At 43.5% G+C, this 26,652-nt stretch overlaps 3 protein-coding genes across 5 annotated transcripts; all 3 read left to right on the top strand.

Annotated features, from left to right (window-relative positions):
* The first annotated feature begins 331 nt into the window (after positions 1-331).
* Positions 332-4,342, top strand: LOC109995550 (RNA-binding protein 4.1-like). The gene is made up of 4 exons (XM_065950619.1): positions 332-434; positions 1,234-1,663; positions 1,990-2,738; positions 3,471-4,342. The coding sequence occupies exons 2-3, from the start codon at positions 1,252-1,254 to the stop codon at positions 2,721-2,723; spliced, it is 1,146 nt and encodes a 381-aa protein (XP_065806691.1). The 5' UTR covers positions 332-434; positions 1,234-1,251; the 3' UTR covers positions 2,724-2,738; positions 3,471-4,342.
* Positions 4,343-6,233: 1,891 nt separating this feature from the next.
* Positions 6,234-12,260, top strand: rbm4.1 (RNA binding motif protein 4.1). The gene is made up of 3 exons (XM_020649285.3): positions 6,234-6,324; positions 7,637-8,060; positions 8,721-12,260. The coding sequence occupies exons 2-3, from the start codon at positions 7,655-7,657 to the stop codon at positions 9,560-9,562; spliced, it is 1,248 nt and encodes a 415-aa protein (XP_020504941.1). The 5' UTR covers positions 6,234-6,324; positions 7,637-7,654; the 3' UTR covers positions 9,563-12,260.
* A 1,218-nt stretch (positions 12,261-13,478) lies between these two features.
* sf1 (splicing factor 1) lies at positions 13,479-24,993 on the top strand. Of its 3 annotated transcripts, none has more exons than XM_065950780.1 (12): positions 13,479-13,885; positions 14,695-14,826; positions 17,328-17,403; positions 20,636-20,788; positions 21,076-21,165; positions 21,263-21,446; positions 21,564-21,679; positions 22,356-22,463; positions 22,551-22,746; positions 22,836-23,058; positions 23,203-23,367; positions 23,877-24,993. In XM_065950780.1, exons 1-12 carry the CDS (start codon positions 13,636-13,638, stop codon positions 24,206-24,208), a joined length of 2,025 nt encoding a protein of 674 aa, XP_065806852.1. In that variant the 5' UTR covers positions 13,479-13,635; the 3' UTR covers positions 24,209-24,993. The 3 variants fall into 3 exon arrangements, with proteins under 3 accessions (XP_065806852.1, XP_029136135.1, XP_065806853.1); XM_029280302.2 differs by having other exon boundaries at positions 13,480-13,885; positions 22,833-23,058; XM_065950781.1 differs by lacking the exons at positions 13,479-13,885; positions 17,328-17,403 and having other exon boundaries at positions 14,699-14,826; positions 22,833-23,058.
* The last annotated feature ends 1,659 nt before the right edge of the window (positions 24,994-26,652 follow it).

Here is a 26,652-nt window from a genome sequence, read left to right as displayed (position 1 = left end):
ATATTTTATTTAACCTGTGTTTCACCATGAAATAATTTCATTGAGACTGAATCTATCCATCTATCCATCCATCCATCCATCTATCTATCCATCATCCATCTATCTATCCATCATCCATCCATCTATCTATCATCCATCCACCCATCTATCTATCATCCATCCATCCATCTATCTATCCATCATCCATCCACTATCTATCATCCATCCATCCATCATCTATCCATCATCCATCCATCATCCATCCATCAATCCATCCATCCATCCATCATCCATCCATCCTTCCATCCATCCATCCACCTATGATGTGTTGTTGCAGTACATACTTCCGAACAGTAGGAGGCGGTAATGAATTAGGAAGTAGAAGAAAAGACGCGGCAGGAGCTTCGTCATTCCACTTTTCATTCATTGGTGTCGAGGCCTACGTCGTTTCAGAGGTGGGTTTGCGGCCTTTAAAGTTAAATAAACTTCGTTTAAACGCGTTTGAATGTGTTTATTTTAAGTGGATTATCTTCTAACAGATTTATTTTGAGAAAGAATGTTCACACCGGAAGTAGCGCGCAGGGCGAACGATAGCTTGTAGAATGTTAGCTTTAGCCAGTTAGCTCACATATTAGTTTCATGAAAATAAACGACATTGTTGGCCAAATATAAAGTGTATACGCAAACAGGCGTTTTAATGGGTCAGGGCTTTAGTAAGACTTTAAGTAGTAATAAAAACACGATAAATGATAATAACGTCGATGTAGGGCATGATAGCTGACGTAAGGCGTTTCTACGACTTGTTTGGCTTTCAGCGTAAACAAACATAACTGTGTTTAGTTTTAACATCTAGATTACGAGGAGGGCGGAGATTCTTAGTATTTTTATTAAATGTTAACCTGTAAATACACTTTATATCTATTTAAAATGCGTCGAAACGCTCCTCGGTGTTACGGTTTAAAGGGTTCCCGTGTTCAATGGTGACTTTGCGTCTGTCGTTGTCGTGGTTACAGCAGATGTCGAAGACAGAAACTGTCCTGACGGATGTTTAAATGTCTAAAAAAAAAATATGTTTAAGTTGCCTACAAATTACAACTACAAATAATTAAAGTTAATTTTTGTTGAGAAAAGTCGCGTTTTCCTTCTAATCAAAGTAAATAAATAAATAAAAGTAAAATCAGTGGTGGTCTTGATCTAAAATCTTGAGTGTTGGTTGTACAGAAGCATTTGACACATTTTTTTAAAATCTTCCAGGAAACACGGAACATCATCATGGTGAAAATTTTCATCGGCAACTTGGCGTGCAACGCCACAGCAGATGAACTGCGTGAACTCTTCGAGAAGTACGGCAAAGTCACAGAATGTGACATTGTCAAAAACTACGGATTTGTGCACATGAGCAACACGTCTGAGGCAGAGGAGGCCATCCAAAACCTCCACCAGCAAGAGCTGCACGGCTGGCGCATGAACGTGGAGATGAGCAAAGGGAGGCCCAAGTCCACCACCAAGCTGCATGTCAGCAACCTCGGTGAAGGCGTTGACACTGAAGTCCTGAAGGCCAAGTTTGCAGAATTTGGCCCGGTGGTGGAGTGCGACATAGTGAAAGACTACGCCTTTGTGCACATGGAGCAAATGGAGGACGCCATGGAGGCCATCGATAAGCTGGACAACACAGCCTTCAAAGGTGAAATCTTGAGCAGGGGGAGCTAGTTCTCTTCTGCTGTTTGTAGTTCTGTCATCGTAGAGCTCTCGTAAGAAGTGAAATCCTCTGAATGATATTTTGAAAACACAGGTGGACTGAAAATAATCCCTTTTAAGTTTGTTAAACCAGTTGCAGTGAATCCGGTGAATGCGATGCAATGGCATTAAATCCCCTGCACCTGGCGCGGCCGGGTATCTCGCTTCGCTCTGTGATTGTCCGTCAAATGTATTAAGGTGTTTAATAGTCGGTAAGAAGCTTTCCGTGTCAGATTCCCTCGGTCTCATGCGTGTCTTCTCTCTCCTCACAAGGCAAGCTGATGAGTGTACAGCTGTCCACCAGTCGGCTTCGCACCGCCCCGGGAATGGGAGATCATACCGGCTGCTATGTCTGCGGGAAACATGGTCACTGGTCGAAAGACTGTCACATCAGTCGGAACGGTAGAGACGGTGATGGCTCAAGAGGTCGCAGGGGCCCCCCACGCGGTCCCCCAGGTTATGGCAGGGAGAGCTACGGAAATGCCCCGCCTCCTCCAGATGATTACATGGGTGGCTATAGTCGGGCGAGTTACGTAGGTGGGATACCGCCTCCCCCTCGCAGACTCAGCGGCTACGGTGCTGAGCTTGGGGATCGGTACGCAGGCAGAGTGGCAAGCTCCTATCCTGAGAGGCCACCGGCTTATGATCGTGAACGCCTCTATAGCAGTTATGACTACTATGAGAAGTACAGAGCTCGCCCTTATGGCTCGAGCTATTTCGAAGATCGTCGCATGTCCTATATCCCCCCTCCCCCTCCTCCTCCTTCCTCTCTCTCAAAGCTTCCCTCCAGTTTAGATCCATACGACCGTCGCCCTTTGCCTCCTTCATCGGCCTCCGCAGCTGCCGCTTACTATGCACGGGACCGCAGCCCGATCAGACGAGTACCCGTGTCCTCGGCAAGCTACGCCTACGAGCGAACACGCCTTTCTCCTGTGTCAGCCGCCAGGAGCTCCTACGCTGCTCCACGACCCAAGGATCATTACACGCCACGCTACACGCCTTACTGAAGCTGAGGTGCCAAGGTGAGCAACATCATACACAAAGTATGAGGGACATGAACTGTGAACGATGGTCAGCCGGCAATGTGAACTCTATTTGGATTGTTTTGGTTGTTTTTTTTTAGAATAGGTATCAGTGGGATTATAGGATGTGAATAAGGTTGTTAGAAACACCTGCAGCTTTGTCACTGTTTGGCAACGTTTTGAAATTTGAATTAGTTAGATAACACTGATAGCAGCAGTGTTTCTCTAGGCCAGTAATTCTAGACCTCTGGGTCCTGACCTCCCTGGGGATTATGGGAGATAATTTCTGGGGTTTTTCCAGAATATTGTGTAGAAGAAGAAAAAAAATGATATTCTTATTTTTAGTTTTAGTAACACGTTTTTGACTTGGGGTTGCATTAAAGTGCCTGTATTAGTGATATAATTAGGAGGCTGTTTCTGCAGTAGTAGTGTTGACACACATGTCACTCCACACCCCTCATGCTTGCTGTGTGAGTGACTGCTGTCAGCCCTATCTTTCTTTTGAAGTTATCCATAAATTTAGGCCACACATGGGAACACCAGAGCTTTTATTATTGGGGGTCGTGACTCAAAAAGGTTGAGACCCACCGGTCTTTGTTATCAGTGTTTCTGAGCTGACATGTCAAGCCGTTCATACCCATCCCTCATGTGTCCATCCTACAAATAAGTGCTGTGAGCTAATGAGGGATCAAACCGTGTTTCTAATATGGAAATAATTTGCTTTCTCTCCAGGTTTGTTTGTGAACTTCAGGACTTTTCCTTCGTTGTCATTTTTTTCAAGCTTCAGGATTCCATCAGCAGAGAATAAAGATCTGGAATGAGATTTTTCAGGCACCTGAGACGCCAGTAACCTGTAGACGAATCATCTTTTCAGATGCATAAAGGTTTGCAAACTGCGTTGACACTTGTGATGTATAAAAACAATAATTCACTCACTTTTTTTTTTTTTTAGAGTTTTTTTAACGTCTTACATGTTTCTTCCTCACATGAACTGTAGAGAAAGTGAATAGTTTGGCCTCTGTTCATGTTTGGTTGATGTATGTGAACATTGACTTTTGATCGAGATGAGGGATATCTTTTTCTGTTTTGAATCTTATCTTCCTTCATGGCCTCTGACTTGTCGGTTATATCGATGGATGTTTTTACAAAAAATGCTGAGAAAGTAAAAAGATGAATCCAGAGTCTTCGGTTTGGATCTGTTTTAAAGAATCGATCTAAAACATTCCAGCCTCTTAATTTTTTTCTCTGACTACAATGTGTGTCTACAGAATATTCAGCATCATTTTCAAAAACATCTTTACATCGTTAACTCTCAGCTGACAACGAACAATAAGCTTTCTTGTCGTTCGTTCTTGTCTGGGGTGGATGTGCACCGTCTCTGAAGCGGCGATAAATAAACAGAAATGTGAGGCAGGACTCTGGCCGTTTAAGTCAGGAGGACGTTCCTGTGTTTTGATAAAGATGCCTTTGTTTGTTTTGCATATATTAAAGGTGGATTTGAAGTTTGTATTTTTCATACTAGCTGTTAAAGCACCGACACAAATTCAGAAAATCTAAAATGGAAATGATTTTTAATAAAGCCAATGTTGTTTTGGTGATGTTGACAGTTTGTACTTTCTTTGTTTGTCACCAACTTTGATTTTGTTTCACTTCAGTTTTAGTTTTAATGGACGAAACTGAAAAACAAAATTTCTAATTTTCCTTAGGAGGTTCAGGATTTTGGTTTCAGAGCTTTGTTAAAGGAGCAACATATAACTCTGAAACCTAGTGTTTAAAATGGGTACTGCAGTCTAAATTCTAAACATTGTAGAGCGTTGTCTCCCCCCCGCCCCCTCCTCTCTAGGGTCGATGCTCTCACAGGTCACCATGTGGTGGACACTGAAGCTTCAGTGTTTATCCAGCTCTGCATCGGTCTGTAAACCTTTCTGTGTTCTAACCTCTCTCTATTTTTCAAAAGCATCTCCAACATTGATCCTAGTTTAAGCACACCCCCTCCCCAGAATAAAATATATCATGAGGAATACAAGTTGTCTTTTCATTTTACACACAGCATACATTGACGCCAACGGATTAGTGCAGTTTAGACAGTGTGCAGGAGTTTGCCTTCAAAAATTGGGGGTTAAAAACAAGAAATTGCACGAATGTTTGGTGTGTAGGACTTCTACTATTTTACAATCTGCAATAATGAATAATGAAGTTTGCTTAATGAAGCGACCTACCCAGCAGCACATGAGAAGGTCTACCCGGGGACAGCTCTAATGGCGGTCACTTCCAGAGACGCTAACACTGATCTGAAGCATTAAGCAAAATTGTGCACAAAACTCTCAGCTGCGTACTGAAAGCCCTTTCAATACGCGACATTTGAAGGCTGTTTCAAACCCCTGGCTCCAGAAATGTTCACTGATGGAATCCAGAGGTAAGTCAATCGAGTTAAGACGACAAGCAGCCATCGCAGGGCAGACATGGATCATATTTTAAATGATTTGAACACGTTTTTAGGAATGTAAAGTTATCCCCTGACACACTGCTGTTTCTCTGTCCTCGTTCTTTCACTGAGAACGAGTTTAGAAAAGAATGAATTATGATGATTAATACAAATAAAAGTCTTATCAAATCTCGAGGTAGGGAGGAGCCAGCAGAAGAGATTTTATCTAAACGAGTAACAATAACCAAGGAGGATGGGGCATGTCAGTTTTCATAATTTGATGTATTTTTTCTTTACCTTCCAAACTACTGCTACACACCACAGACTGTAAATACTACACACCACAGACTGTAAATACTACACACCACAGACTGTAAATACTACACACCATAGACTGTAAATACTACACACCACAGACTGTAAATACTACACACCACAGACTGTAAATACTACACACCACAGACTGTAAATACTACACACCACAGACTGTAAATACTGCACACCACAGACTGTAAATACTACACACCATAGACTGTAAATACTGCACACCACAGACTGTAAATACTACACACCATAGACTGTAAATACTGCACACCACAGACTGTAAATACTACACACCACAGACTGTAAATACTACACACCACAGACTAAATACTACACACCACAGACTGTAAATACTGCACACCACAGACTGTAAATACTACACACCATAGACTGTAAATACTGCACACCACAGACTGTAAATACTACACACCATAGACTGTAAATACTGCACACCACAGACTAAATACTACACACCACAGACTGTAAATACTGCACACCACAGACTGTAAATACTGCACACCACAGACTGTAAATACTACACACCATAGACTGTAAATACTGCACACCACAGACTGTAAATACTGCACACCACAGACTGTAAATACTACACACCACAGACTGTAAATACTACACACCACAGACTGTAAATACTGCACACCACAGACTGTAAATACTGCACACCACAGACTGTAAATACTACACACTCCAGTCCGGTAGGTGGCGGTAATGCACCGTTAAGCTGTTTTGCAAACCGCCAGTTAAATCCATCGCAGAAGAAGAAGCGAGGGGACGCATCCCGGTGTTCATCATTTCATACTAAGGTTGCAGCTTTTCGAGGTAAGAATTCACGCTCTACTTTATCTGCATTTACCAAAAGACGCCATTATAACAAAAGCAGCCCTTTCATCCGGGTTATCTCCGTCTGAATCAAAGTGACGTCATGTCAAACTGGATGTGAATGCTAAGCTAATATTAAGACGGACAAGCTAACGGCGTGCTACGTGTTTAGATTACTGAAAAACGTGGAAACGCTTGTTACGTAACTTCGCCACAGACACGTTAACCTCACGGTGATCTAAACTGATGAGTTTTAATGACACAGTTCCAATAAAAGCAGCCAGTGTAGGTAATGTTATCTGCTGAAGCTAATCATGACTCGCAGCATGTGAGAGAGAGAGAGAGAGAGAGAGAGAGAGAGGTGCTAGAAAGTGGAAATGAAGAGAAACTATTTGTCTGGAAGAGGAAGAGCACCGGGATACTGGTAGATATAATAGAGGTTGGAGGGGCCCCCTATAAATGTTTGCCCAAGGCCCCAACAGACTCGACCATTGCCACTGCTTCTGCTTGTTTTTATGAAGTAATTAATGGATGAAAACCAACACAAAACTTAGTAGCAGTAGCCACAGAGAAACCTCTTAATTCTGCAGACACACTTCAACATATTCAGTGCGCTGTGTGTATCTTTATTGATCCCCCATTTGAGGAAATTAACACAAAAGCTCGAAAGGCAACAACCATAACAGTGTAACCAATTCGAAATGTGAAATAGAGGAAGAAGGAAATACTTCAAACATATGGCAATAATAATAACAGTATTCACATCTACTATTATTTTGTTTCACATTATTTTCATGAAACTTAAACAAACTGCTGTTTGGCCATGCCTCCTCCATCCTGAAGCCTCCGCTCTCCTCCAGAGACACACCTCCAACACCCCTGCACTCTTTTATTGCACAAAGGAGTTACCTAATGATACGCACCATAATTGAGTGCAAGCGGCAGACAAAATGGTCCTTTGCTCGAGCTGCAATCACCTGTGTCCTGCATTGTTGTCTTAGCAATCTAATGTTAGCTCTCTTTAGTTAGCTCGTAGCTTCACATTGCACATAAACTGACACAGAATGAGCGTGATCTAAAAACTCTCACTAACATCCAAATAATCAGTGAGTATGTTCTTCTTGACTAAAACAGCTTTTATACACAAGGGGAGGAGCTTCCTGTCCATGTAAACACAGCTCTGACAACAACACAGCCAGCGGGACTCGAGCTTCTCACTCATTGTAGACAGTCATGACTCAGAGACACATTTACACAGGATACACTGGATTAATGATATATTTATTTGTGACAAGTTTCTCTCCTCTTTCAGTGACCTGAACGCTCCAAAATGGTGAAAATATTCATCGGGAACTTGGCCCAGGAAACCACATCAGATGAACTTCGCTCTCTCTTCTCCCAGTATGGGAAGATCGCAGAATGCACTATTGTCAAGAACTTTGGCTTCGTGCACATGGACGACAAAGCGGAGGCAGAAGAAGCCATCAGTAACCTCCATCATTACGAGCTCAACGGTCAGCCAATGAATGTAGAGCTGAGCCGAGGCAAGTCGCGAGGATCGGCTAAACTACACGTGGGGAACATCGCCTGCACCAACCAGGAGCTGAGGGCCAAGTTTGAGGAGTTTGGAGCTGTGTTGGAGTGTGACATAGTCAAGAACTACGCTTTTGTTCACATGGAGCGAATGGAGGACGCCATGGAGGTCATTAGTCAGTTAGACAACACAGCGTTTAAAGGTGAACTTTCAGGCATTTACCTTCAAGATACTGTATCAAGAATATTAAATTCTGAACTTGTGAATTGACGGGTAAGTTTTGGATCCATTGCAGGTAAGTAGACGGAGACTGAGAGGTAACAGTAAGATGAAGACAGTAAGGCAGCCATGATTACTTTAAAGCTGGTATCCGTAATCTGGTCGGTAAGTAAAGTCTGCGCAGCGTTTGAAGTTATGAATATTATTTGAATTCTTTAAACCAAAGCCCAGCAGCAAAGGGTAACCACCACCAAATAGACACCAATTGCACATTAATCTTTAATTCGTGTTTGATCATTTATGCAGTAATTGTTTTGTCTGCACACTCTAACCTGATAGCTACTAGTTATCATGTAAGCGGTCAAATTACGTCGTATTGCATGTTTAAAATGAGTTGGCATCAACCTGCGTCCTTTGCAGGATAAATTGAACACTACACGAGCGCCACTTTCTGGAGAGAAACATGCGGAAAGTTACGGATTTCAGCTTTAATGAATATTTTTAAGTTATGCTTTCTTGCTATTTTGGGATGTTTAGAAGACTGGTTCTGTTAGGAAACGTTTTTGTTCAAAGCACGAAATGTGACAGATATGATTTGGAATCAATGCGGGTATAAGTCCTTATTGAGTCTTTTCTTTTAAAGGCAAACTGATGAGCGTGAAGCTTTCGACTAGCCGCCTGCGTACTGCGCCGGGAATGGGAGACAGATCGGGTTGTTATCGTTGCGGGCAGGAAGGCCACTGGTCCAAAGAGTGCCCTCTAGACCAAAATGGCTACCACAGAAACGGCTCAGAGCCAAACTCTGATGGATACGATGCCTCGAGATTCGGCGGGCGTGGTCGCAGCAGGGGTTATCATCCGGACTTCAGCGTCGAGCCAGATTACGGCACAGGCTACGCTCCTGTTCATGGTTTTCCACGGGGTGCTGCTCACAGCAGCGCCATGGCAGGGTACAGAAGGAGCACGGGCTACGAGAGTGCAATGAGATACGGGCCGCCCCCGGGTTACGGCATTAGTGCTGGTGCTGACCATAGCATGGCTCGGATGTACGGCAGCGAAGCAGCTTACAGGACTAACAGCTCATTCTATGGCGCGGTACCTCCCTATCCCATGCGGCGGTCGCCCTACGAGGAACGGGATCCGTACGGTGTCGTGGACTACTACGAGAAGTACAGGGCCAGTTATTATGAAGATCGTCGCGCTGTTCCCATGCCTCCTCCTACAACCTCCTCCACGGGTTTAACGAGGGAGCGTCTGCCCCCCTCTAGCCACGACCTTTACGAGTGTCCTCCCTTCCCTCCTCCACCAGCCCCCGTCTCCTCATATTACCCACGTGAGCGGAGTCCGATTCGGAGAGTCCCTGCCGAGGCAGATGGATACACATACGAGCGCTCGCGCCTTTCCCCGGTGGCCGCCCTACAGAGAAGTTCTACCTACGAGGTTCCGCGGGATCAGGGTGCTGAGCGGGCACGATATGCTTACTGAATCTTGTCCCATGAAATCTGGGGAGAGCTTGGTGACTTCTAGTGGGGGGTAGGGTAGCCGAAGTGCCATTGGTATCAAACATTATATCTCATTGGTAGGATTAGCGGTACCAGTCAGATCTCTGCATGTAAAGCGTGTGGGCTGTAAGAACTTAGCTTAAAAATCCAAACCGCTTCTGAGTAGTCATTCCAGGTTCAAATAAAAAATGCAGTAAGTCCTTAAAAGCTTTTGTCTTCTTTCTGTGTTGTTGTGTTAGTGCAGCTCTGAGAGAGTCTCGCCTTATTTTAGATGTTAATTCTTTTATCGAGGACGAGTGTAGTTACGTGTTTATTAGGAAGACTTGGTTTGTAGAAACCAGTTACATTAGTGCATGTCTCGAGGTGTTTTCAGACTATACAGCAGATTTCTCCACACACAAAGACAATGCAAACATATAGGATTGTACTTTGTGAAACATATCGGGAACACGTCGTTTACCAAGTTGAAGAAGTTTAACTAAATTGAGAAATTAGCATGAAGCTGTTTTGCAAACGTCTTTTAAGTTCTGAGCTCCTCATGTCCTGAGATTGACCAAACCTCTCTTAAAAAAAAAGAAGAATTTTTTAAGTTGTTTGCTGGACGTCTTGCAGACAGAATTGACATCCAGACTTTTGACAAATCTGCATCTTGATGTTGTTTTTCTTTAACGTTATTTTCTCTTTATTGCATTTAAATCTGCAGAATCTGTTTGTTTTGGGTTCATAGCACTTTAATAAGCCAGATTCAAGCCAAGTTTTGACCTGCAAGGAAGGGTGCCAAAATTTTTTCCGGTACTTCTATACTTTCTGAAACAACGTTTTAGAACTATTCGCTGTCGAGACAAGACCAAGACCATAAATATCTCTGAAAAATCATCATCTTGGGTGCCACTCACCCATAACACCGGGAAGGTTGAGGCAGTAACCACAGGCTAAAAATCAAACTATAAATGAATTGAAGTTATTTATTCTTTTAAAAAGAGACGTTTTCCTTCTAATCACAGTTATGGTGGAAAAATAGATCAGTGGTGATCTTGACCGGTCTTGATTTTAAACCCACAGTCCGCCTGGTCTGAGACCGAGACCTTCAAAAAGTGGTCTCTCGAGACCAAGACTGATTTCAAGTACTACAATAGTAATCTTCAGTCATAGCGTGCAGCAGTTTGTCTGCAACTTTTATTTATTAAAAATCCAGAAAACAAGTATTGGATGCCTCAGACTTCTGTTTTTGTTGCCGTGGTAACACAACAGGTGTCGATATTGTTTAATTTTTACGATAAAAACAAATTGAGTTTTTAAATTCTGGTATCGTGACGGCCCTACGTGCTCGATAGCAGAGAGATACGGAGAAGGTTTCTTAAAGTGTTATGAATCCAAACAGGACTTCAGATTGCCGCTGTATGTGAAAGGGCAAATATTTGGTAGTTGTGTTGAAAACCGTGAGCAAACATAAGTGATCCTTTTGGTCAAACTTGCGTTAGAAAACAGATGAAAAATTGCTACACTTTCAGTTGAAGTACACTTCAAGGGTTACAATTTCCTTAGCAGTATGTCATGTATTGATCTGTGCATTTAAGTGTTTTTTTTACAACTTTAAACCAGGCGTTTTCAGACTGAGAGGTTCGTTTTTGAGATCACACGACTGCTGGAAGAGCCAGCGGGTGGTTGGTATACTCGCATTACATATTGCAACACGGAGGATTGCTTGGTCGTAGCCGTTGGTTTGTTTTGCCTCGTGGGAGTTCAAAAGAAGAGACTTCTTTCTGAAGCAGTCGGACTTCATCGCTGGCCTCTTTTATTTGTGTTTCGGTCCAGACTACCAAGCTTTTGTAGGAGTTTGAAAGCTCCCATATCGTCCTCATGTTCTCCTCTCATGTCGTCAGTCTGTAAAACCTTTAGAGCAGCTTTACATGATCTTATTTATCTGACACGAGTCAGTAAAAACCCTAATTTTCAGCTGCTGTACTTTAAGGCCCCCCTCCCCATGTGCCCACTCTCTTCTGATTGGTCAGCTCTCTGGAAGCCTTCCTGGGGAGAACAGAATGCTGCAGGGCTGCCAGGGGAGGGCTGCTCTCCAGAGCTGGGAGAAGAGAGTCTATGTAAGAGGTTTCAGTGGTTTACGTAGAGGCTTGAAGCCGTCTGGTGAAATTCTTGGTTTCACATCGGGGAACTATGGCGTGATTTACAGAATAAGTCGTTCAGCGCCCTCTGCAGACTCATCCTGTGACTACATCAACATGCGTTAACCTCATGATCTGAAACTTTGCCCACGTTTAGTTTGATCATCCAGCATTGTAACTCTATATGAGAGTTTTAAAATCCAATTTCTTGCCGGTTGAACCCCTGGTCTGAAAACGCTTTTGTTACATGTTGCATTATGTGAAGCTAAAATCGTAGAAAACTGTGCGCTTCATCGTCTCCTCTGTTTAACCTGTGAACTGTCGCTCTTTTACCAAATATGGATCTGCACAGTAGTAAAAATAAAAATAAAAAAACACATGGTTTCCTTTCTGTGACTGGGTAATATCAAACCTTTTTGTGAAATAATTTTTCTGACGGTGCATCCTGATCATGTTGTTTTTGTGACACATCAGTTAAGAAAATTCACTTTCATTGTTGTAATAAGTGTGAAGTTTCATATTAAACAATTTAGTTTCATGATTAAAATGACCTCTGATGCCTTTCGTGTACGTCTTGATTTTCTAACCATTTCAGTGACATTAAAATTCTGTGCATCTTCAATCTGAGGAATGTGACCCGTGTCTTTGGATATACTGTCTCATTGAAGGCAAGGAAGATGTCACAATAGTCAATAAAAATACATGTGTGGGTGGCGCCGGTGACCTAGTGGTTGTGACGAGTTCCATTTGATCTCAGAAGTTGGCTTTTCCAAGATGCTAGTCCCATATGTCATCGGTAACGCCCCCTAAAGTTTGAACTCCAACTCAGCCACTCGGAGGATCTTCAGTATAAGAGCTCAAAATACAACATGGCTGCTCCGTGCATACTAAATGTTTTTTATTTTTAATGTTGTATAGTTACTCATTTAAGTAGCTTTAAGTGGAAACAGAGAATAATGTCACAAATTTACCAGAATAGCCCTGTAGATGTTATTTATTTTATTTTACATACTTTTCACACACATGCACAAGCAGGACTGGGGACATGTTAGGGCACTAGAGGGGTTTGGGATGTGGTGTATTGCTCAAGGGCACCTCTGCAGTCCTGGCACCTCCCCAACAACCAGACTAACTTCCATATTATGGTTCTGCATCTGGAATGAAATGTCGAATCTCCGGTTTCCAACCCAAGTCCCTATGGACTGAGCTACTGCCGCGATTGAGCTAAAGGCCTTTTTAAAACCATCCTGAGTACCTGGACCGGGATCATACGGTGGTTTGAGGGATACCAGAAGCGCTCCTGTTGTCTCTCTTTCTAAAATAAATACACATATCTATGTTTTCTTGTCCTGTGAGTTTTGCACATGAGATTATTAAACAGATTGTTTTCCACATTATGTCAATTCAGTGTTTTTACTGAGATAAATATTGCACATTGTTTTGCACTGTGAGGGAGTCAGCTGGTGCTACTAGTCTCACAGCAGCTAAGAAGATGTTATGGAACCGGACTGTGGAAATATATCATAAAAAATAAATAAATAGTTCCTTAATAATTAATACCTACATTTCTGAGTGGGGAATTATGGGGGCTATAAATGTGCTTTAATGGCAAAGCATCCGGTAGCTCTATAACAGGATTGATGGTCATTTCAGCCTATCAGCTTGAAGGATGAGGATAACGACAGATTTTATTAAACCAATCATTTTAAGTGGGAGGGGCTTCGTTTGGCCAATAGGAACGCCTTTCTACTTCAGCGGATCAACCTACGGCCAAGGAATCATCTCTTTGTGGATCTCTCGACGGCGCCATTTTGCGAAGTTTAACGTGTAAGGGGTATTTGTTGGGCACACTTTTATTGATTACTCTTCATTTTGGTAAATTTATACATAAATTGCAGACGTTGAAAGGTGAGTAGGCCATAGGAGTACACCGAAAATGGCAACGGGAGCAAATGCAACTCCGTTAGGGAAGTTGCACCCCAGCATCGGCGCTAAACGGGGATTTGATGCGGGGCCTGGTGCGGGCAACGGGCTGATGCCGACACCGGGGCCGCCTGCCTCCTTCCCGGCTCTGCAAGTATTTCAGCCCCCAATGCCGACCGCCGCTTTCCCGCAGTTCAGTCCGGCGGCAGGGTTTGCTGCCCCGCTCCCACAGCAACAACTCCCGTCGGTCGTGTCCGGACCAGGTGAGTGACCTGAGCGACCGTTATAAGCGTTTGGAGGTAGCAGCGGCTAACGAGCTAACGATGCTAATGTGGCTAATGATCACGAAATGGAGACAACCTGTGTTATTGAGGGGCTAACTTTCACTAACTGTGGTTACTTTTGTTGCATCTTTAATGTTAATATAACAAACACATCGTAGAGGTAACGTCACACAACACGTATGAACACAAACAATACGACATTTGAAATGTATTAGTAAGGTACCGATATTTGTGTTTATAATAATGCCGTATGAATGAAATTAAAAACTGATGAACAACATCAGCTGAACCCTCCTAGAGCAGAGGTTACCAAACTTTTCAGCTCGGGACCCTCAACATCAGAGACCAGGGTCCCCCGATGTCCCGGCAGCGGGTTAAGGCGGTTAACGTCGCACACTGATGATGTAATGCAAACAAAAGGAAACACCAGCATTAAAACCATAAATCTGGTTATTTATTATAACTAAGGCTAGAAGCAGAACACACGTAATCTCCATGTTTAGACTTTTTCACAGAGTGGACAAAGTAAACTTATTAAACAGACACTCAGGTGTAAAGAGAAGCAGACACCTGCATCTAAACTTTAGGTTTTTTAACATCTTCAGTTCATGTAATGGTGTGGTTTTATTTGAAATTAAACTACTTTAATGTCTGTATTATCACAACAATTGGTCAAATATACATTAAAAAACCTCTGTGTTTCTTTTTCTTTTTTAAGACAGGTTTCATTTATTCCTAACCTACAGCCAACATTGACTTTTTTAATGTGTTTCTGTTTCTCTCTGTAGATTTTGGCTCGAAGAAACAAAGGAAGAAGAGTCGCTGGAGCAGCGAGACGCCCGATCAGAAGACGGTCATTCCGGGCATGCCCACTGTCATTCCCCCCGGCCTGACCCGGGACCAAGAGAGAGCCTATATAGGTAAATATTAAATCAGTACCTGCTTCTAAATTCAACTTGCTATTTAAATTACAAATGCAGTTATGTTGAATAATGTGTCTCACATCTGTTTGAGGTTCTAGTTTTCTTACACATCACTGTAAATGTTATTTCCTGTTTTCTGAATTCCCAACAGTTAGAACTGTAAAAGACACGAGACATGTTTCTGATTAAATTTAACCCTAACACTGATGTGTTACACATACTGGAAAAATGTCTAATTGTTCCAACTGTTGAGAGAAAGTAATTCTTCCTGATGATCATGGATGATTTTAATGTGATGTCAAATGTTAACTGGGGTCATTTCTCTTTCAATGGAAGTGAGATTTTTCTGTGGTCTTCTGGTTTGCATACCACTGACTGGGCAGCCATTAGCAAGACGAGTTATAGCTAGATGATTAAACACCACTGCTTGCTGCTATTTGTCCCTGAGCTGCAGGTCACTGCTCACTGTCTTTGCCTGACCCCCCCCCCCCCCCCCCTTACACACATCATCAGTATTGTTCTTGTGCATGGAGGCGTTTACCCATAATGTCCTAATATGCTGAAGTGTGCTGCTGTTTCTCCTGAGTGTGAGCAATGCTGCTTCAATGGCTTTCCAACATTTGACTATTCTCTTACTGGGCAATGCAAGATGTGAATCACTCTTTAATGTGCTTTGATTTTGGCCTATTTCAAAATAATCATATTTAACAATGAAGCTTTTAACAGAGATGTTCTGATACCATCTGATCCGTCTTTAAACTGAGACGATCCTGTGAAGGCTTTTTTTTTAAAGATTTATTTCTGGGGAACAAGTTGATTATTTTTATTTTTTTATAGGGGACTGACAAATATATCTATTTTTTAATCTTAAGTGAGAAATATGATTCATATGATTTAAAAGCCCTTTTCAGACTGCTTTTTTGGCAAACGTGCCGTAACTAAGCTCAGCCGTCATCACGTATTGATTCCGTGACGGTGTACTATTGGTGTCCCAGTCTATGAGGTCACTTTGCGTTTCAGCGTTGCAGAAGCACGACACAGCGAGAGCTCCACATACACACACACAGTCAGATATGCGCACACACACACACACAGCGCGTGGGGTCACTTCGTCCCCCTATGGCGCCTCCACGACATTCAGATTTAAGGAGAAACGTCACAGGGGTAAATATGGCGTCTTGAAACGACGGTCTGAACAGGGCTAAAGTCTCTGTTCTTACAAATTGCATCTCATCGGCGTAACATTCGCTACAGTGTTGCAGAAGCTTGAGAGGTACGGCATTTAAACGCACAGCAGAAGCTCCACATATACAAACACAGCGCTTTTTCGCCTGGCCTACCCCAACGTTACACGTTCTCAGTGCGTTCCCTTCATTACTCCTCTGATGGAGGATCAGGGGCAGAACAGCTTCACCCCACCATTCCTCCTCTGTGCGTTACACGTTGCAGGCATAAATACCCCACCTTCAAATGGCAGCATGAAAACGGCAAGAGACGTTTCCCACGCTGGTATCGTAACAACTCTGAAAGCAAATTGAGTAAAAATAAGTTGTTAATCTGCTCTTCTTAAGGCCAAACTAACAGATGTTTAATAACCAGAAATGCCTTCCAGCAGCAGTGTAGCACCAACATGCTGCCTTCACAGGCCCTCAGCGGGGTATTCTGAAGCAGATGAGTCCTTTTTCTGTCAATAACCGACATCGTTATTGATGTTTGATTCACTCATTGGTAATGGTTGTTGTTCTTTGGTATGTAAACGTTCATCTGTGCCCACCTCCCTTTGTCACACTTCTCGTTTCCTTTGCTCATTCAGTAGATAAAACACAAAGAAGGGAAGCGTGTTTGAAAGTTCACAGGGCCTGTATTCATCTCTCTAATCCAGAGTAATCCTCTCTGTGACCAGTCAATCTCTGTGTTTGGGGGAGTTTCATTCCAACTTTCATAATGTGCATGGGATGATTGATTTCTCCATTGCCTTCTAAATGTAAGACTTGTCTCTGTGTCACATCAGGCCCTCAGTGTTAAATCTGTGGAGTGCAAAGAGAGACTGTGATCACCTGAAACATACAGAACAAAGAGAGCCATCAGTGATTTTTAGACCCCATGTGTCCTTCAAATGCCGGAGCCCTTAAACTAAACCTGCAGCCGTACAACATCTAACTGAAACATGACGGGCTGGCATTTTGAGGAATCATGGTCTAGACATGGACTGATATGTTTCCATGTTTAATCATTGTGTGAGAAAAGGTTAGTCCTGTTTCTGTTAATGTAAACACCTCTGATCCTCAGTAAGTGGTCTCATGCTGTAGACTTTGACCAGATGTTTTATTTGGGTCTCACTTTATTTAACAGACTCACCCTTTTTTTTGTGTGTCTTGAACTCAGTAATGTTTGAGTCGACGCTGCTCTCATGTGCAGAGCGTCGTCTCTCTGATGTTGTCATGATAACCACATTTCTCTCCATCCTTGTTTTTCTTTCCTAACCTGAATTCTTCCAGTCCAACTGCAGATCGAAGACCTGACTCGTAAACTGCGTACAGGAGACCTGGGAATCCCTGTTAACCCTGAGGACAGGTCGGAAAAAGATTAAACCCATGAACAGTAACACTTTCTCTACCTTTTGACTTTTTGGAAGACAAATGTTGATTTTCAGTTTATTTCTGTGTGTGTGCTTGTTAGCCCGAGCCTCAGACTGCTGTAGTGTTAGCCTGCAGATGTAGCATTTAGCTAGCTCACTCTTTAAAGAAGGGGCAGCGCTGAGTCTAGAGTTAGACGACAGTTTCACTTCATTCACTTTAAATGTTTACGTGTTCTTCCACTGCTAACGCTAGCTATAGAATGTGTGCTAGCTTTCTTGTTTATTGATATTTCTTTAAAGATATACATACTCTAAAGTAAAGGTGGGTTTGTTCAGTGTTTAAGCTGCATCGTGAGTTTAAAATCAGGCAGTGTTGGTTCATGTGTTGCAGCTTTATGAGCATCTAAAGTTTCTTTAAGACATTCATCATAAAATCTAAACAAATGCTGCACGGAGGAAGTTCGTCTTGGAGCAACAAAAAGAAAACAAACACAGTTAGACCTGAACTTTTCCTCCTGAAAGTGGAAATTAAAATGTGTCTTTTTTGCGCTTCAATCAGTCAAATCATCAGATCCTCTTTAGAGATGGAGGCTCGTTCAGACCTTCAATTAAGTAACTTTAATTTAACGAGGCTCTGATCGGTTTCAGAAATGTACGTTAAAAATACCGATATTCATTTAGATCATGTTTTAATCATGTGTAAGGTTACGAAACACTGACGTAAACAGGACGTAGACATTGCACTTCTAATTGAAGGAGCATAAAAATAATGTATAACTTAATAATATTATTCCAAAGGAAAAATGAGTTTGAACTTTATGCTGGCTTCAGGTACAAACAGGAAGTAGCTGTCAGCTTTTCAAATTAAATCAGTCTGAATGTCTTCAAAGAGCCCGACCGTCTCTCTCGATCGACGCGTCAGTCCGATCATGGATATGTAAATCACGTCAGGGTCGGATCGGTCCGATCTCTAACTTCCTTTTTTTTTAAATAAATTAATAACAGGGCTGGGTGATACTAAGAGTCATATTTGTTTTTTTCTGTACCCATGTCTTAATCCATGTAATCTTCTTTAATTGAATTATTCTCAGTCCCCTGCGCTCGTGTGCAGCTGGCGGCTCCTCATCCGTCACGTCTCTAAGACCTGCTTTAAGTTTGAATAGATTCAAACAACAGTGGTTCTTCAGAACTCAAATAAAAGTTAAACCTAAAAGTTGTCTCAAATCTCCAACACGTAAGTGGATCTATCACCCGGCTCTTTTTAAAAAAACTCGGACCTGACTCGTTTTCTTCAGAAATAAATGTTGGATCTGACGTAAGAATAATGATGAGGTCGTAAAGCAGAGCAGGAGAGATGCACAGGGGTCAGTTATAGTTTAGATACTTCAGTTTCTGTCTGAAGAACCAAACATGTCGTCAGACGAGAGGTCAGTGGAGGTTTAGCCATCAGGTTTGACTCGTCATGGTTTCACTCTGCCTGTTCTGTGTGTCTGATGTAGAGTACTGAATGAATACATGAGTTCATATATGATGTATAGTCATGAAAGGTTTCCCTCTGATACAGGTCTGGGTCTGATCACCTGGCTCTCTTTATCTGTGATGTTTTATTTGTAGCTTGGATTATTTAGCGTCTGTTTATCTTTCAGATAGTTCAGATAATTTGGCTCTTTTAGACACAAACGTTGAACATAAATGTCGACAAGTCGCACATTTGAACATTTAACCTGTGATAGTTTAGCTTAAAGCCTTCATGATAACATCAGTTACTATTTAAAAAGATTTGTTCAAGACATAAATGATTTGTGGCTGGTCACAGCTGTTTCTCCCCTCTGTGGTTTTAAACGTTTCCACTCAGGGGGTCAGGGGGGCTTGTTCCAGCTTCCCCCCCCAGAGACGAAAACATCCAGAATAGTTTTAGTTCTGGAAAGCACTGGACAGCTTTTAGATCAGTTTCCACAAGGATCTTGCTGTGACTACTGTCAACATATATATATTGTTCAGTCCGTTCATCTTACCGTCTCTCTCAACTCATGGCCCTGACTAGTCTCCTGGTTTTGACCATATCAGCGATGCATCCAGAAACACAGTGACACGAGGAAGCAAGATGGCGGCGTACACTGTAGGCGAGGCAGAGACTGGACCAGACACAGGCACAGACATGGCCAGCTGGCCGGTACAGGATGTAATCAAGGCGGCGTCCGGACGTTTGAGAGGGCTCACTCCTTGTGATGTTAAATGAACTGACGTAGTTGTTAAAGTTGCGTGGGAAGGCGAGTTTGAATGGACTGAACAACACGTATATAAAGACAGAAGTCATGGCGGATCGCCACAAGAGAAGTATCTCACCTTTCTTAGCTCGAGTCCCTGTCGTCTGTGTACAGTTTCTCTGAATAATCAGACATTTCCACAGCAACCAAAAGTTGATAAATCTCTCCCCGACCTAATGTGACACAACCAACAAACCAGGGCTGTTTCAGGTTGTCACCGTTGGAAGATTTTAAGGAAAAACGTTTTTTTTTTTCTTCACATCACATGGATACAGATGTGGCTCTCTGCTGGGAGAGTGTAGGAAAAGGTGGATAATCTAATCTCAATTCCTTTTCTCTAACCCAAATTACCCCACATCAGCCTAACCCTTTTTCAAGCACAGAGCCTCCTTAACGCAGCGACACAGGTTTTCAGCATCCAAGGGGAGGTACGGACCTCTCCCTCCACGTCAACACCCAGCGACCCTCACAGCCAGCGTTGTGCTTAGGACTGGTTCTTTTTCTCACCTCACACTTTCCTCTCCTTTAGGCCAACAATCCTGTATGCAGGTTTAATTATGGCCATGTATCTTTTTTTTATTCTGTGTGGTTGATGCCCCCCCCCTCCCCTGTGAATTGGGTTAATTACCACCAAACAGCATTGGTTGCCCCCTTTTTTTTTTTACCCTTAAATATATAAAAGAATGGACTCTAGCCTTTAAGATGTCAGTGCAGAGTTCATGCATAACTTTCTTTTTTCTCTTGCACTGGCCAGAAGTCTCTCAGTGAATCCAAATTTAACCATCGACTTTTTAAATTGAACCTTGTCAGCACCCTTTGCTTAAAAAGTCCAGCAGCGTTTTTGAAACTGTTCAAGTTTGAGTTAGCCGTAGGGAGCCTGTTTGAGTGTTGAAAGCAGAACTCCATTTCTAGAAAGGTATCCATGATGTCTTTCTTGTCTTTTGTCGTTGTCCGGTTTCAGGTCTCCGTCTCCGGAGCCAATCTACAACAGCGAGGGGAAGAGGTTAAACACCCGAGAGTACCGCACGCGGAAGAAGATCGAGGAGGAGCGTCACTCCCTCATCACAGAGATGGTCGGACTGAACCCTGACTTCAAGCCTCCTGCAGACTACAAGTATGACTTCTTCACTTGTTTATATGGGGGGGGGGGGTTATCGTCTCTATTTACAACCTGACCCCCGGCTTTTACATCCCTTTAGTTCTAAATGATTTCCAGTGTGAACACCAGAAATGCTTTAAAGGATGTTAAGCGCTCTGTTAGGTGAAATAGCGTGTTCATATTTGCTGTGTTCCTGCAGCGGGAGAAGGCGGGTGGATGTCGGTTAACACAGATTCTTTCAGGAGGGTCAGTTAGATGTTCCTTGCTTACTGTAAATGCTCATCATGTTTTCTCTCCTGCAGACCTCCAGCCACCAGAGTCAACGACAAAGTGATGATCCCCCAGGATGAGTACCCTGAAATCAACTTTGTTGGTCTTCTGATCGGGCCGCGGTAAGTGACATAAACTATCGGTGTGCGTCTCCTTTTCCACAGCCACAGCAGTTTAAAGTGAGTTTGAGTTTGACTCTGTTCTCGGCTGGTTTCTCAGAGGTAACACGCTGAAAAACATAGAGAAGGAGTGCTGTGCCAAGATCATGATCCGGGGGAAAGGTTCAGTGAAGGAGGGGAAGGTCGGCCGGAAAGATGGACAGATGCTTCCAGGAGAAGACGAGCCGCTGCACGCCCTCGTCACCGCCAACACCATGGAGAATGTCAAGAAGGCTGTGGAGCAGGTAAGATAATCTCCGCTGTTTTCATCCATCATATTTGTGCAGCTCCTCTTCATACTTCAGTCACCTGGGAGTGTAAAGACGAACAGTTCAGTTACGGTGAGACATTTATGTCCACAGATTCGTAACATTCTGAAACAAGGCATCGAGACGCCTGAGGATCAGAACGACCTGAGAAAGATGCAGCTGAGGGAGCTCGCCAGACTCAACGGCACCCTGAGGGAGGACGACAACAGGTCAGTGTGACACAGAAACCTCTTAAGAACAACAGTAACTTTAGTGTTTTGTCCAGAAATTCATAATTTGTCCTTAATCTCCGCCAGAGCATCAGCACAGAAACTTTGCTCTTTACTGTCTCAAAATGAACCTTCAGTGTTTGTGTTCTGGGTTTTTCACTTTGAGCTGGATATCCTCAGATGTCTCCTCTTCTTCATCTAACAAAAAAACAAAGACAGAACCAGTAAAACATGTTGGAACATGATGTTTAAAAGCTGTCTTTTACACTCTTTGGCAATGTTACATGAGCTGTAAGCTGAGTTGTTGTTGACTTTGGCTCTGCTTTAAATCAAGACATCTGACATCCCTCATATGGTCAAAGAGGACAATGACATTACTGTTGACAGTCTGAAGGTTTTACCAGAACAATGGTGATGATGGTTATATCCTGCAACCGTCTGCCTGGAAATCTCTAGAAATTTACAGACGTGCCTATGTGTTACTGACTCATTTATTCAGATAACGCTTGTGAAACCTGATAAATATTTCCCTGTCAGATCAAACTTGAGACTACGTTGGGCCTCTATGGGCGGTACAGCCTGAGGATGTAACGGTGTGAAGAAGGGGGTGTAGTTTAATCCACAGGAAGTCTTTAAAGTTCGGAGCACCACTGAAACCTGATGTGTGTCTCTGCAGAATCCTTCGTCCATGGCAGAACGCTGAACCTCGCAGCATCACCAACACCACCCTGTGCACCAAGTGTGGTGGAGCCGGACACATCTCCTCCGACTGCAAATACACCAGGTGACGATGAGGATCAGTGTGTGTACTCGCAAAGCTTGAAGGTGTTAATTGAAGGTCTTTAATTAACTTTCCTTTTCGTCCGTGCAGCTCCTTCGCTGCCCACAGAGCGACGGGCGGCGAGCCCCCTCAGTCAGCTCAGGACAAAGCTCGTATGGACAAAGAGTATCTGTCCCTCATGGCCGAGCTGGGGGAGGCTCCGGTCCCTTCGTCTGGAGGAGGACACTCTGGAAACCAGGGAGGAGCACCCCGGTCCTCAGGACCCAACAGCAACCAGCCCCCACCGGTTAGTCCTGAGCACCCATGATCCCACAGTCCTGTTTGTGTCTGTGATGATTGCACATCCTGATTAACGGTCTTGTGTGTGTTCAGCAGAACCGCCCCCCCTGGATGAGCTCCGGGCCCACTGAGAACAGGAACTACCACAGCATGCATGGTGGACCGGGAGGTCACGGAGGACCTCACAGCTTCCCTCCCCCCATGCCCAACATGGGAGGCCCCCCAATGCCTCCAAACCCCAACGGCCTGCCTCCCCCCTGGATGCAGCCCCCTCCTCCTCCCATGGGCCAGGGACCAGGACCTCATGGACACCCCATGGGTAAGAGATTACTTTTCTAGACAGTTTTTTTTAAAAGTCAACAGATGAACCTGTTTGAAATCAACTTAAAGTAGAAGTAGCTGAAAATAAAACCCTCAGTAAATTTAAGACCCCAGAACTTCCCTGTCATATTTTTGCTTTCAGGTCTGCTGCCGCCTCCGATGGGCATGATGCCTCCTCCCCCTCCTCCCCCCAGCAACCAGCCGCCTCCCCCTCCTTCTGGACCCCTGCCACCATGGCAACAGCAGGCTCCACCCCCACCTCCAACCAGCAGTATGGCAACCAGTACACCGCTGCCATGGCAACAGAGTAAGATCACACTACGCCATACTTGAAAACTGTCAACTACTGAATCTACTGACTGATCTGTGAAAAGGACACGGTGTACTGGAAGTGAAAGGACCAGTTTAGGCACATAATTTTTAGTTTTTACAATGCATTGTGGGATATCAAGCTTACTGCTGACCTTCATATTCTTATCTCTTTGACAGTGAAATAGTTTGTTGTTCACTTTGAATACAGACGTGCGTGTCATGTGCTCTGCCTGGAGCTCGAGGCTCGGACTGATCATAAAGCAGAGTTTAATTCAGGAGACTTTAAATGGTTTCATTTCTTGTTTCTTCACCTGATTAAAAAAATGCAGACTTACTGTAGCTCTCCTTCTGTACACATGAAAAGAAAACGATGAGCCTCTGTAGATAGTATTGTATACGGGGAGGTCGGCTATCTTTGCCGAGTCTGTTTGGTAGACATGTTTGTGTCAGCTCTAATGGAGCATCAGAACATCAAAGTGACCTGTCTCCTTCTCCCCCCTGCAGACACCACCACCACGTCCAGCCCTGGAACCGGCACCCTGCCCCCCTGGCAGCAGCCCCAGCAGACTGCAGCCTCCGGAGCTCAGCCCCCTCCACCCATGGGAACCCCCTCCATGGTGCCGCCTCCCCCTGGCGTCCAGCCCCCACTGCCCCCCGGAGCCCCTCCTCCTCCCCCTCCCCCTCCCCCAGGCTCAACAGGCATGATGTACGCGCCTCCGCCTCCCCCGCCTCCCATGGACCCTTCCAACTTTGTCACCATGATGGGGATGGGGGTGCCGGGCATGCCCCCCTTTGGCATGCCTCCTGCCCCACCGCCCCCTCCCCCTCAAAATTAACCCCCCCTGCAGAAGAATCGTCCTCCCATACGTGTGCTCACAGAAAACATATAACCAGTGCTTTATTTTTTAATGATCATCCATATGAGAGGCTGTCGGTTGAGTTTGTAAAGTAACTTAATCAGTTCTGTTTTTAAAATTCACACTCTGCGAACAAACGCGTCCTGATCACTGACGCAGTTCATCCTCCTACCTGTAAACTAAACGACTCATCAGATATCCAGCAGCGTCTTAATTTCTGCTCATCGCTTCTTCACTCAAACGTTACGTTATTGGAGAAAATATATTCGAACTCGTCTTGCATGGCCCATTAAAACACATCGCTCACAGATGATTCTCCCATCTTGTCCCCCGTGTCGGCTTAACGTTGAATAAGATTAATATTTTTGTAATAACGACGTGAAGTGTTTCTTAGTTCTGTCAGAAAATCTTTTTGTAGTTCTGTCTCTGATGTTTTCCAGAAGTTTCCAGGGTTTTTATTGTTTTGTTTTTTTTCTTTAGTCTACTTGCCTGCGTCTCAGTCGTGACATTGAATTTAAAAAAAGGGGGGGGGGGAAGGGGGGTTTGATGCTTCTAACCCGCCTGCACTACTTGAATGCTAAACATCCGATGTATCTTTGTTTTCCGGACATGATATGACGCTGTGTGCAGTGTTTGTGTTGCTCTCTGCAAGGACAGAGACAGATGTTAGTTTTACTCTCTTTCTGGAATCAGTCTGTTGTGTTGAGTGTGAATGAATAGCTGTTGAAATCTTGCTTGGTTTCGCATTAAACTGATCCATTTCACCTTCGAGTGCAGACTGCTTTCTCCTTTCAGGGATGTGAGACCCTCTGTGTGTGTGTCCCAATGTTTGGCAAGAAATCTTTTTTTTTTTCTTTTTTTTTTCCCCAGGCGAGGCCATGCTGGCTGCTGCTTTCAAATGTTACATAAGCGGGTTTTGTCAAGGTTGTCCTCGGCCCCACAAACTCTCCAGGAAGTCTACACGCTTCAAGTCTCATGAAATGTAAAGCATTGCTAAAGTTCCTTATTTCCTTGTTTCTGTCCTACAGGTTTTAGAAAAGAATGGTGATTATGTGGAACAGTCCTACCTCTTAGTTGATTTACTACCTCAGAGAGCATAAACTAGTTAGGGAAAATGTTTGCTCTCTGTAGTTAAAAGTCTTCTTCAACACAGTGTGATGTTCATTAGTGAATGATGGTCCTGTTTAGAGTGGCTTTGTTAACTCAATCACTAAAACATTAAAAAATCACACAACCATGTTTAAAAGACCATTTCTAATGTCCAAAATATATATTACAAATAAATGAAAGAGATTAAGTGTGATCCGTTTCAAAACTTAAGTCATGAAAACAAGTGTTTTTTTTCAGCAAGTCTGACGTACTCAAACTCACCACAATCCATTTGGCCGTTAAAATCAATTTAAGGTGTCCTTTTCAATTGTGCTGCCTTACCTGTTAAACTGAATAATTTCAGCAGCCTGGAGAGAATTAAAAAACTATTAATGTGTACACAGAGATTATGCACGCACATCCGAATAGTTGAGTACTGGGTGCTGGACAAAAAACATCTAAAGCAGAGAAAAGAAAACGTACTTGTTCATGTCTGATGAAGGGCCAGGAGCTGACACGTTACATGAGGTGATGATTTCCATTTAATGTTAATTGAAGCAGCTTCTAGTCTGCAGACTGGGCCTTTCTCTGTCTTAAGATACACACATAAACAGAAGTATTGAGCTCTCGTTTGGTACTCTTTAACAGGATAGAAGAGCCACCTAAATATGAATCCAGAGAGATATCAATAATAAAATAGTTATAGCTGTTTGGCAACATTAAGTTGCAAATATCAACTTGAATATTTGAACATAAACCGAGATATTAAGGTATGTGTTTATTTGTAGTCCAATAATGTTTTGCCAGATTGGGGCGCCGGATTGCCAAGTGTCCACGTCATGTCTCCAACGTACGGGGCGGTAGACCTCGTTCAACAGCTATGGGTTCAATTCCAACCTCGTCACTCTGCTACAGGTCGTCCTCCACTATCCACTGTCCTCCCAATGTTTCCTGTCTTTCTTCAGCTGTCATATCCAATAAAGGCAAAACAGAAATGATACAGAATCACATTACGTCAGCATGTTATACTTTATTCCAGTGGTCATCAACTGGCAGCCAATGGGCCACATCCGGTCCCCCAAAGATTCCCATTCAGCCCCCTGAATCATCTCGGGTGATGAAACGGTAAACATAAAATAAAATCCCAAAGCTGAAATACTCACATTAGGTTCCCCTCTGACCCATCTTCTTCACATCGGGCTCGACGGCTTTTATGTGCAAGCATATTTTAAAGTCCGGCCCCCACGGTGTACGTCAAGAAAAAAGCTGACCCTTGTACAAATGACCCCTTCTTTATACCAAAATGAGGATATTTTGAAGCAACACTGAGCTAT

The sequence above is a fragment of the Labrus bergylta genome, chromosome 22, assembly GCF_963930695.1.
Source record: "Labrus bergylta chromosome 22, fLabBer1.1, whole genome shotgun sequence".
NCBI lineage: Eukaryota > Metazoa > Chordata > Actinopteri > Labriformes > Labridae > Labrus > Labrus bergylta.
This window is presented reverse-complemented; position numbering and strand designations above follow the sequence as displayed.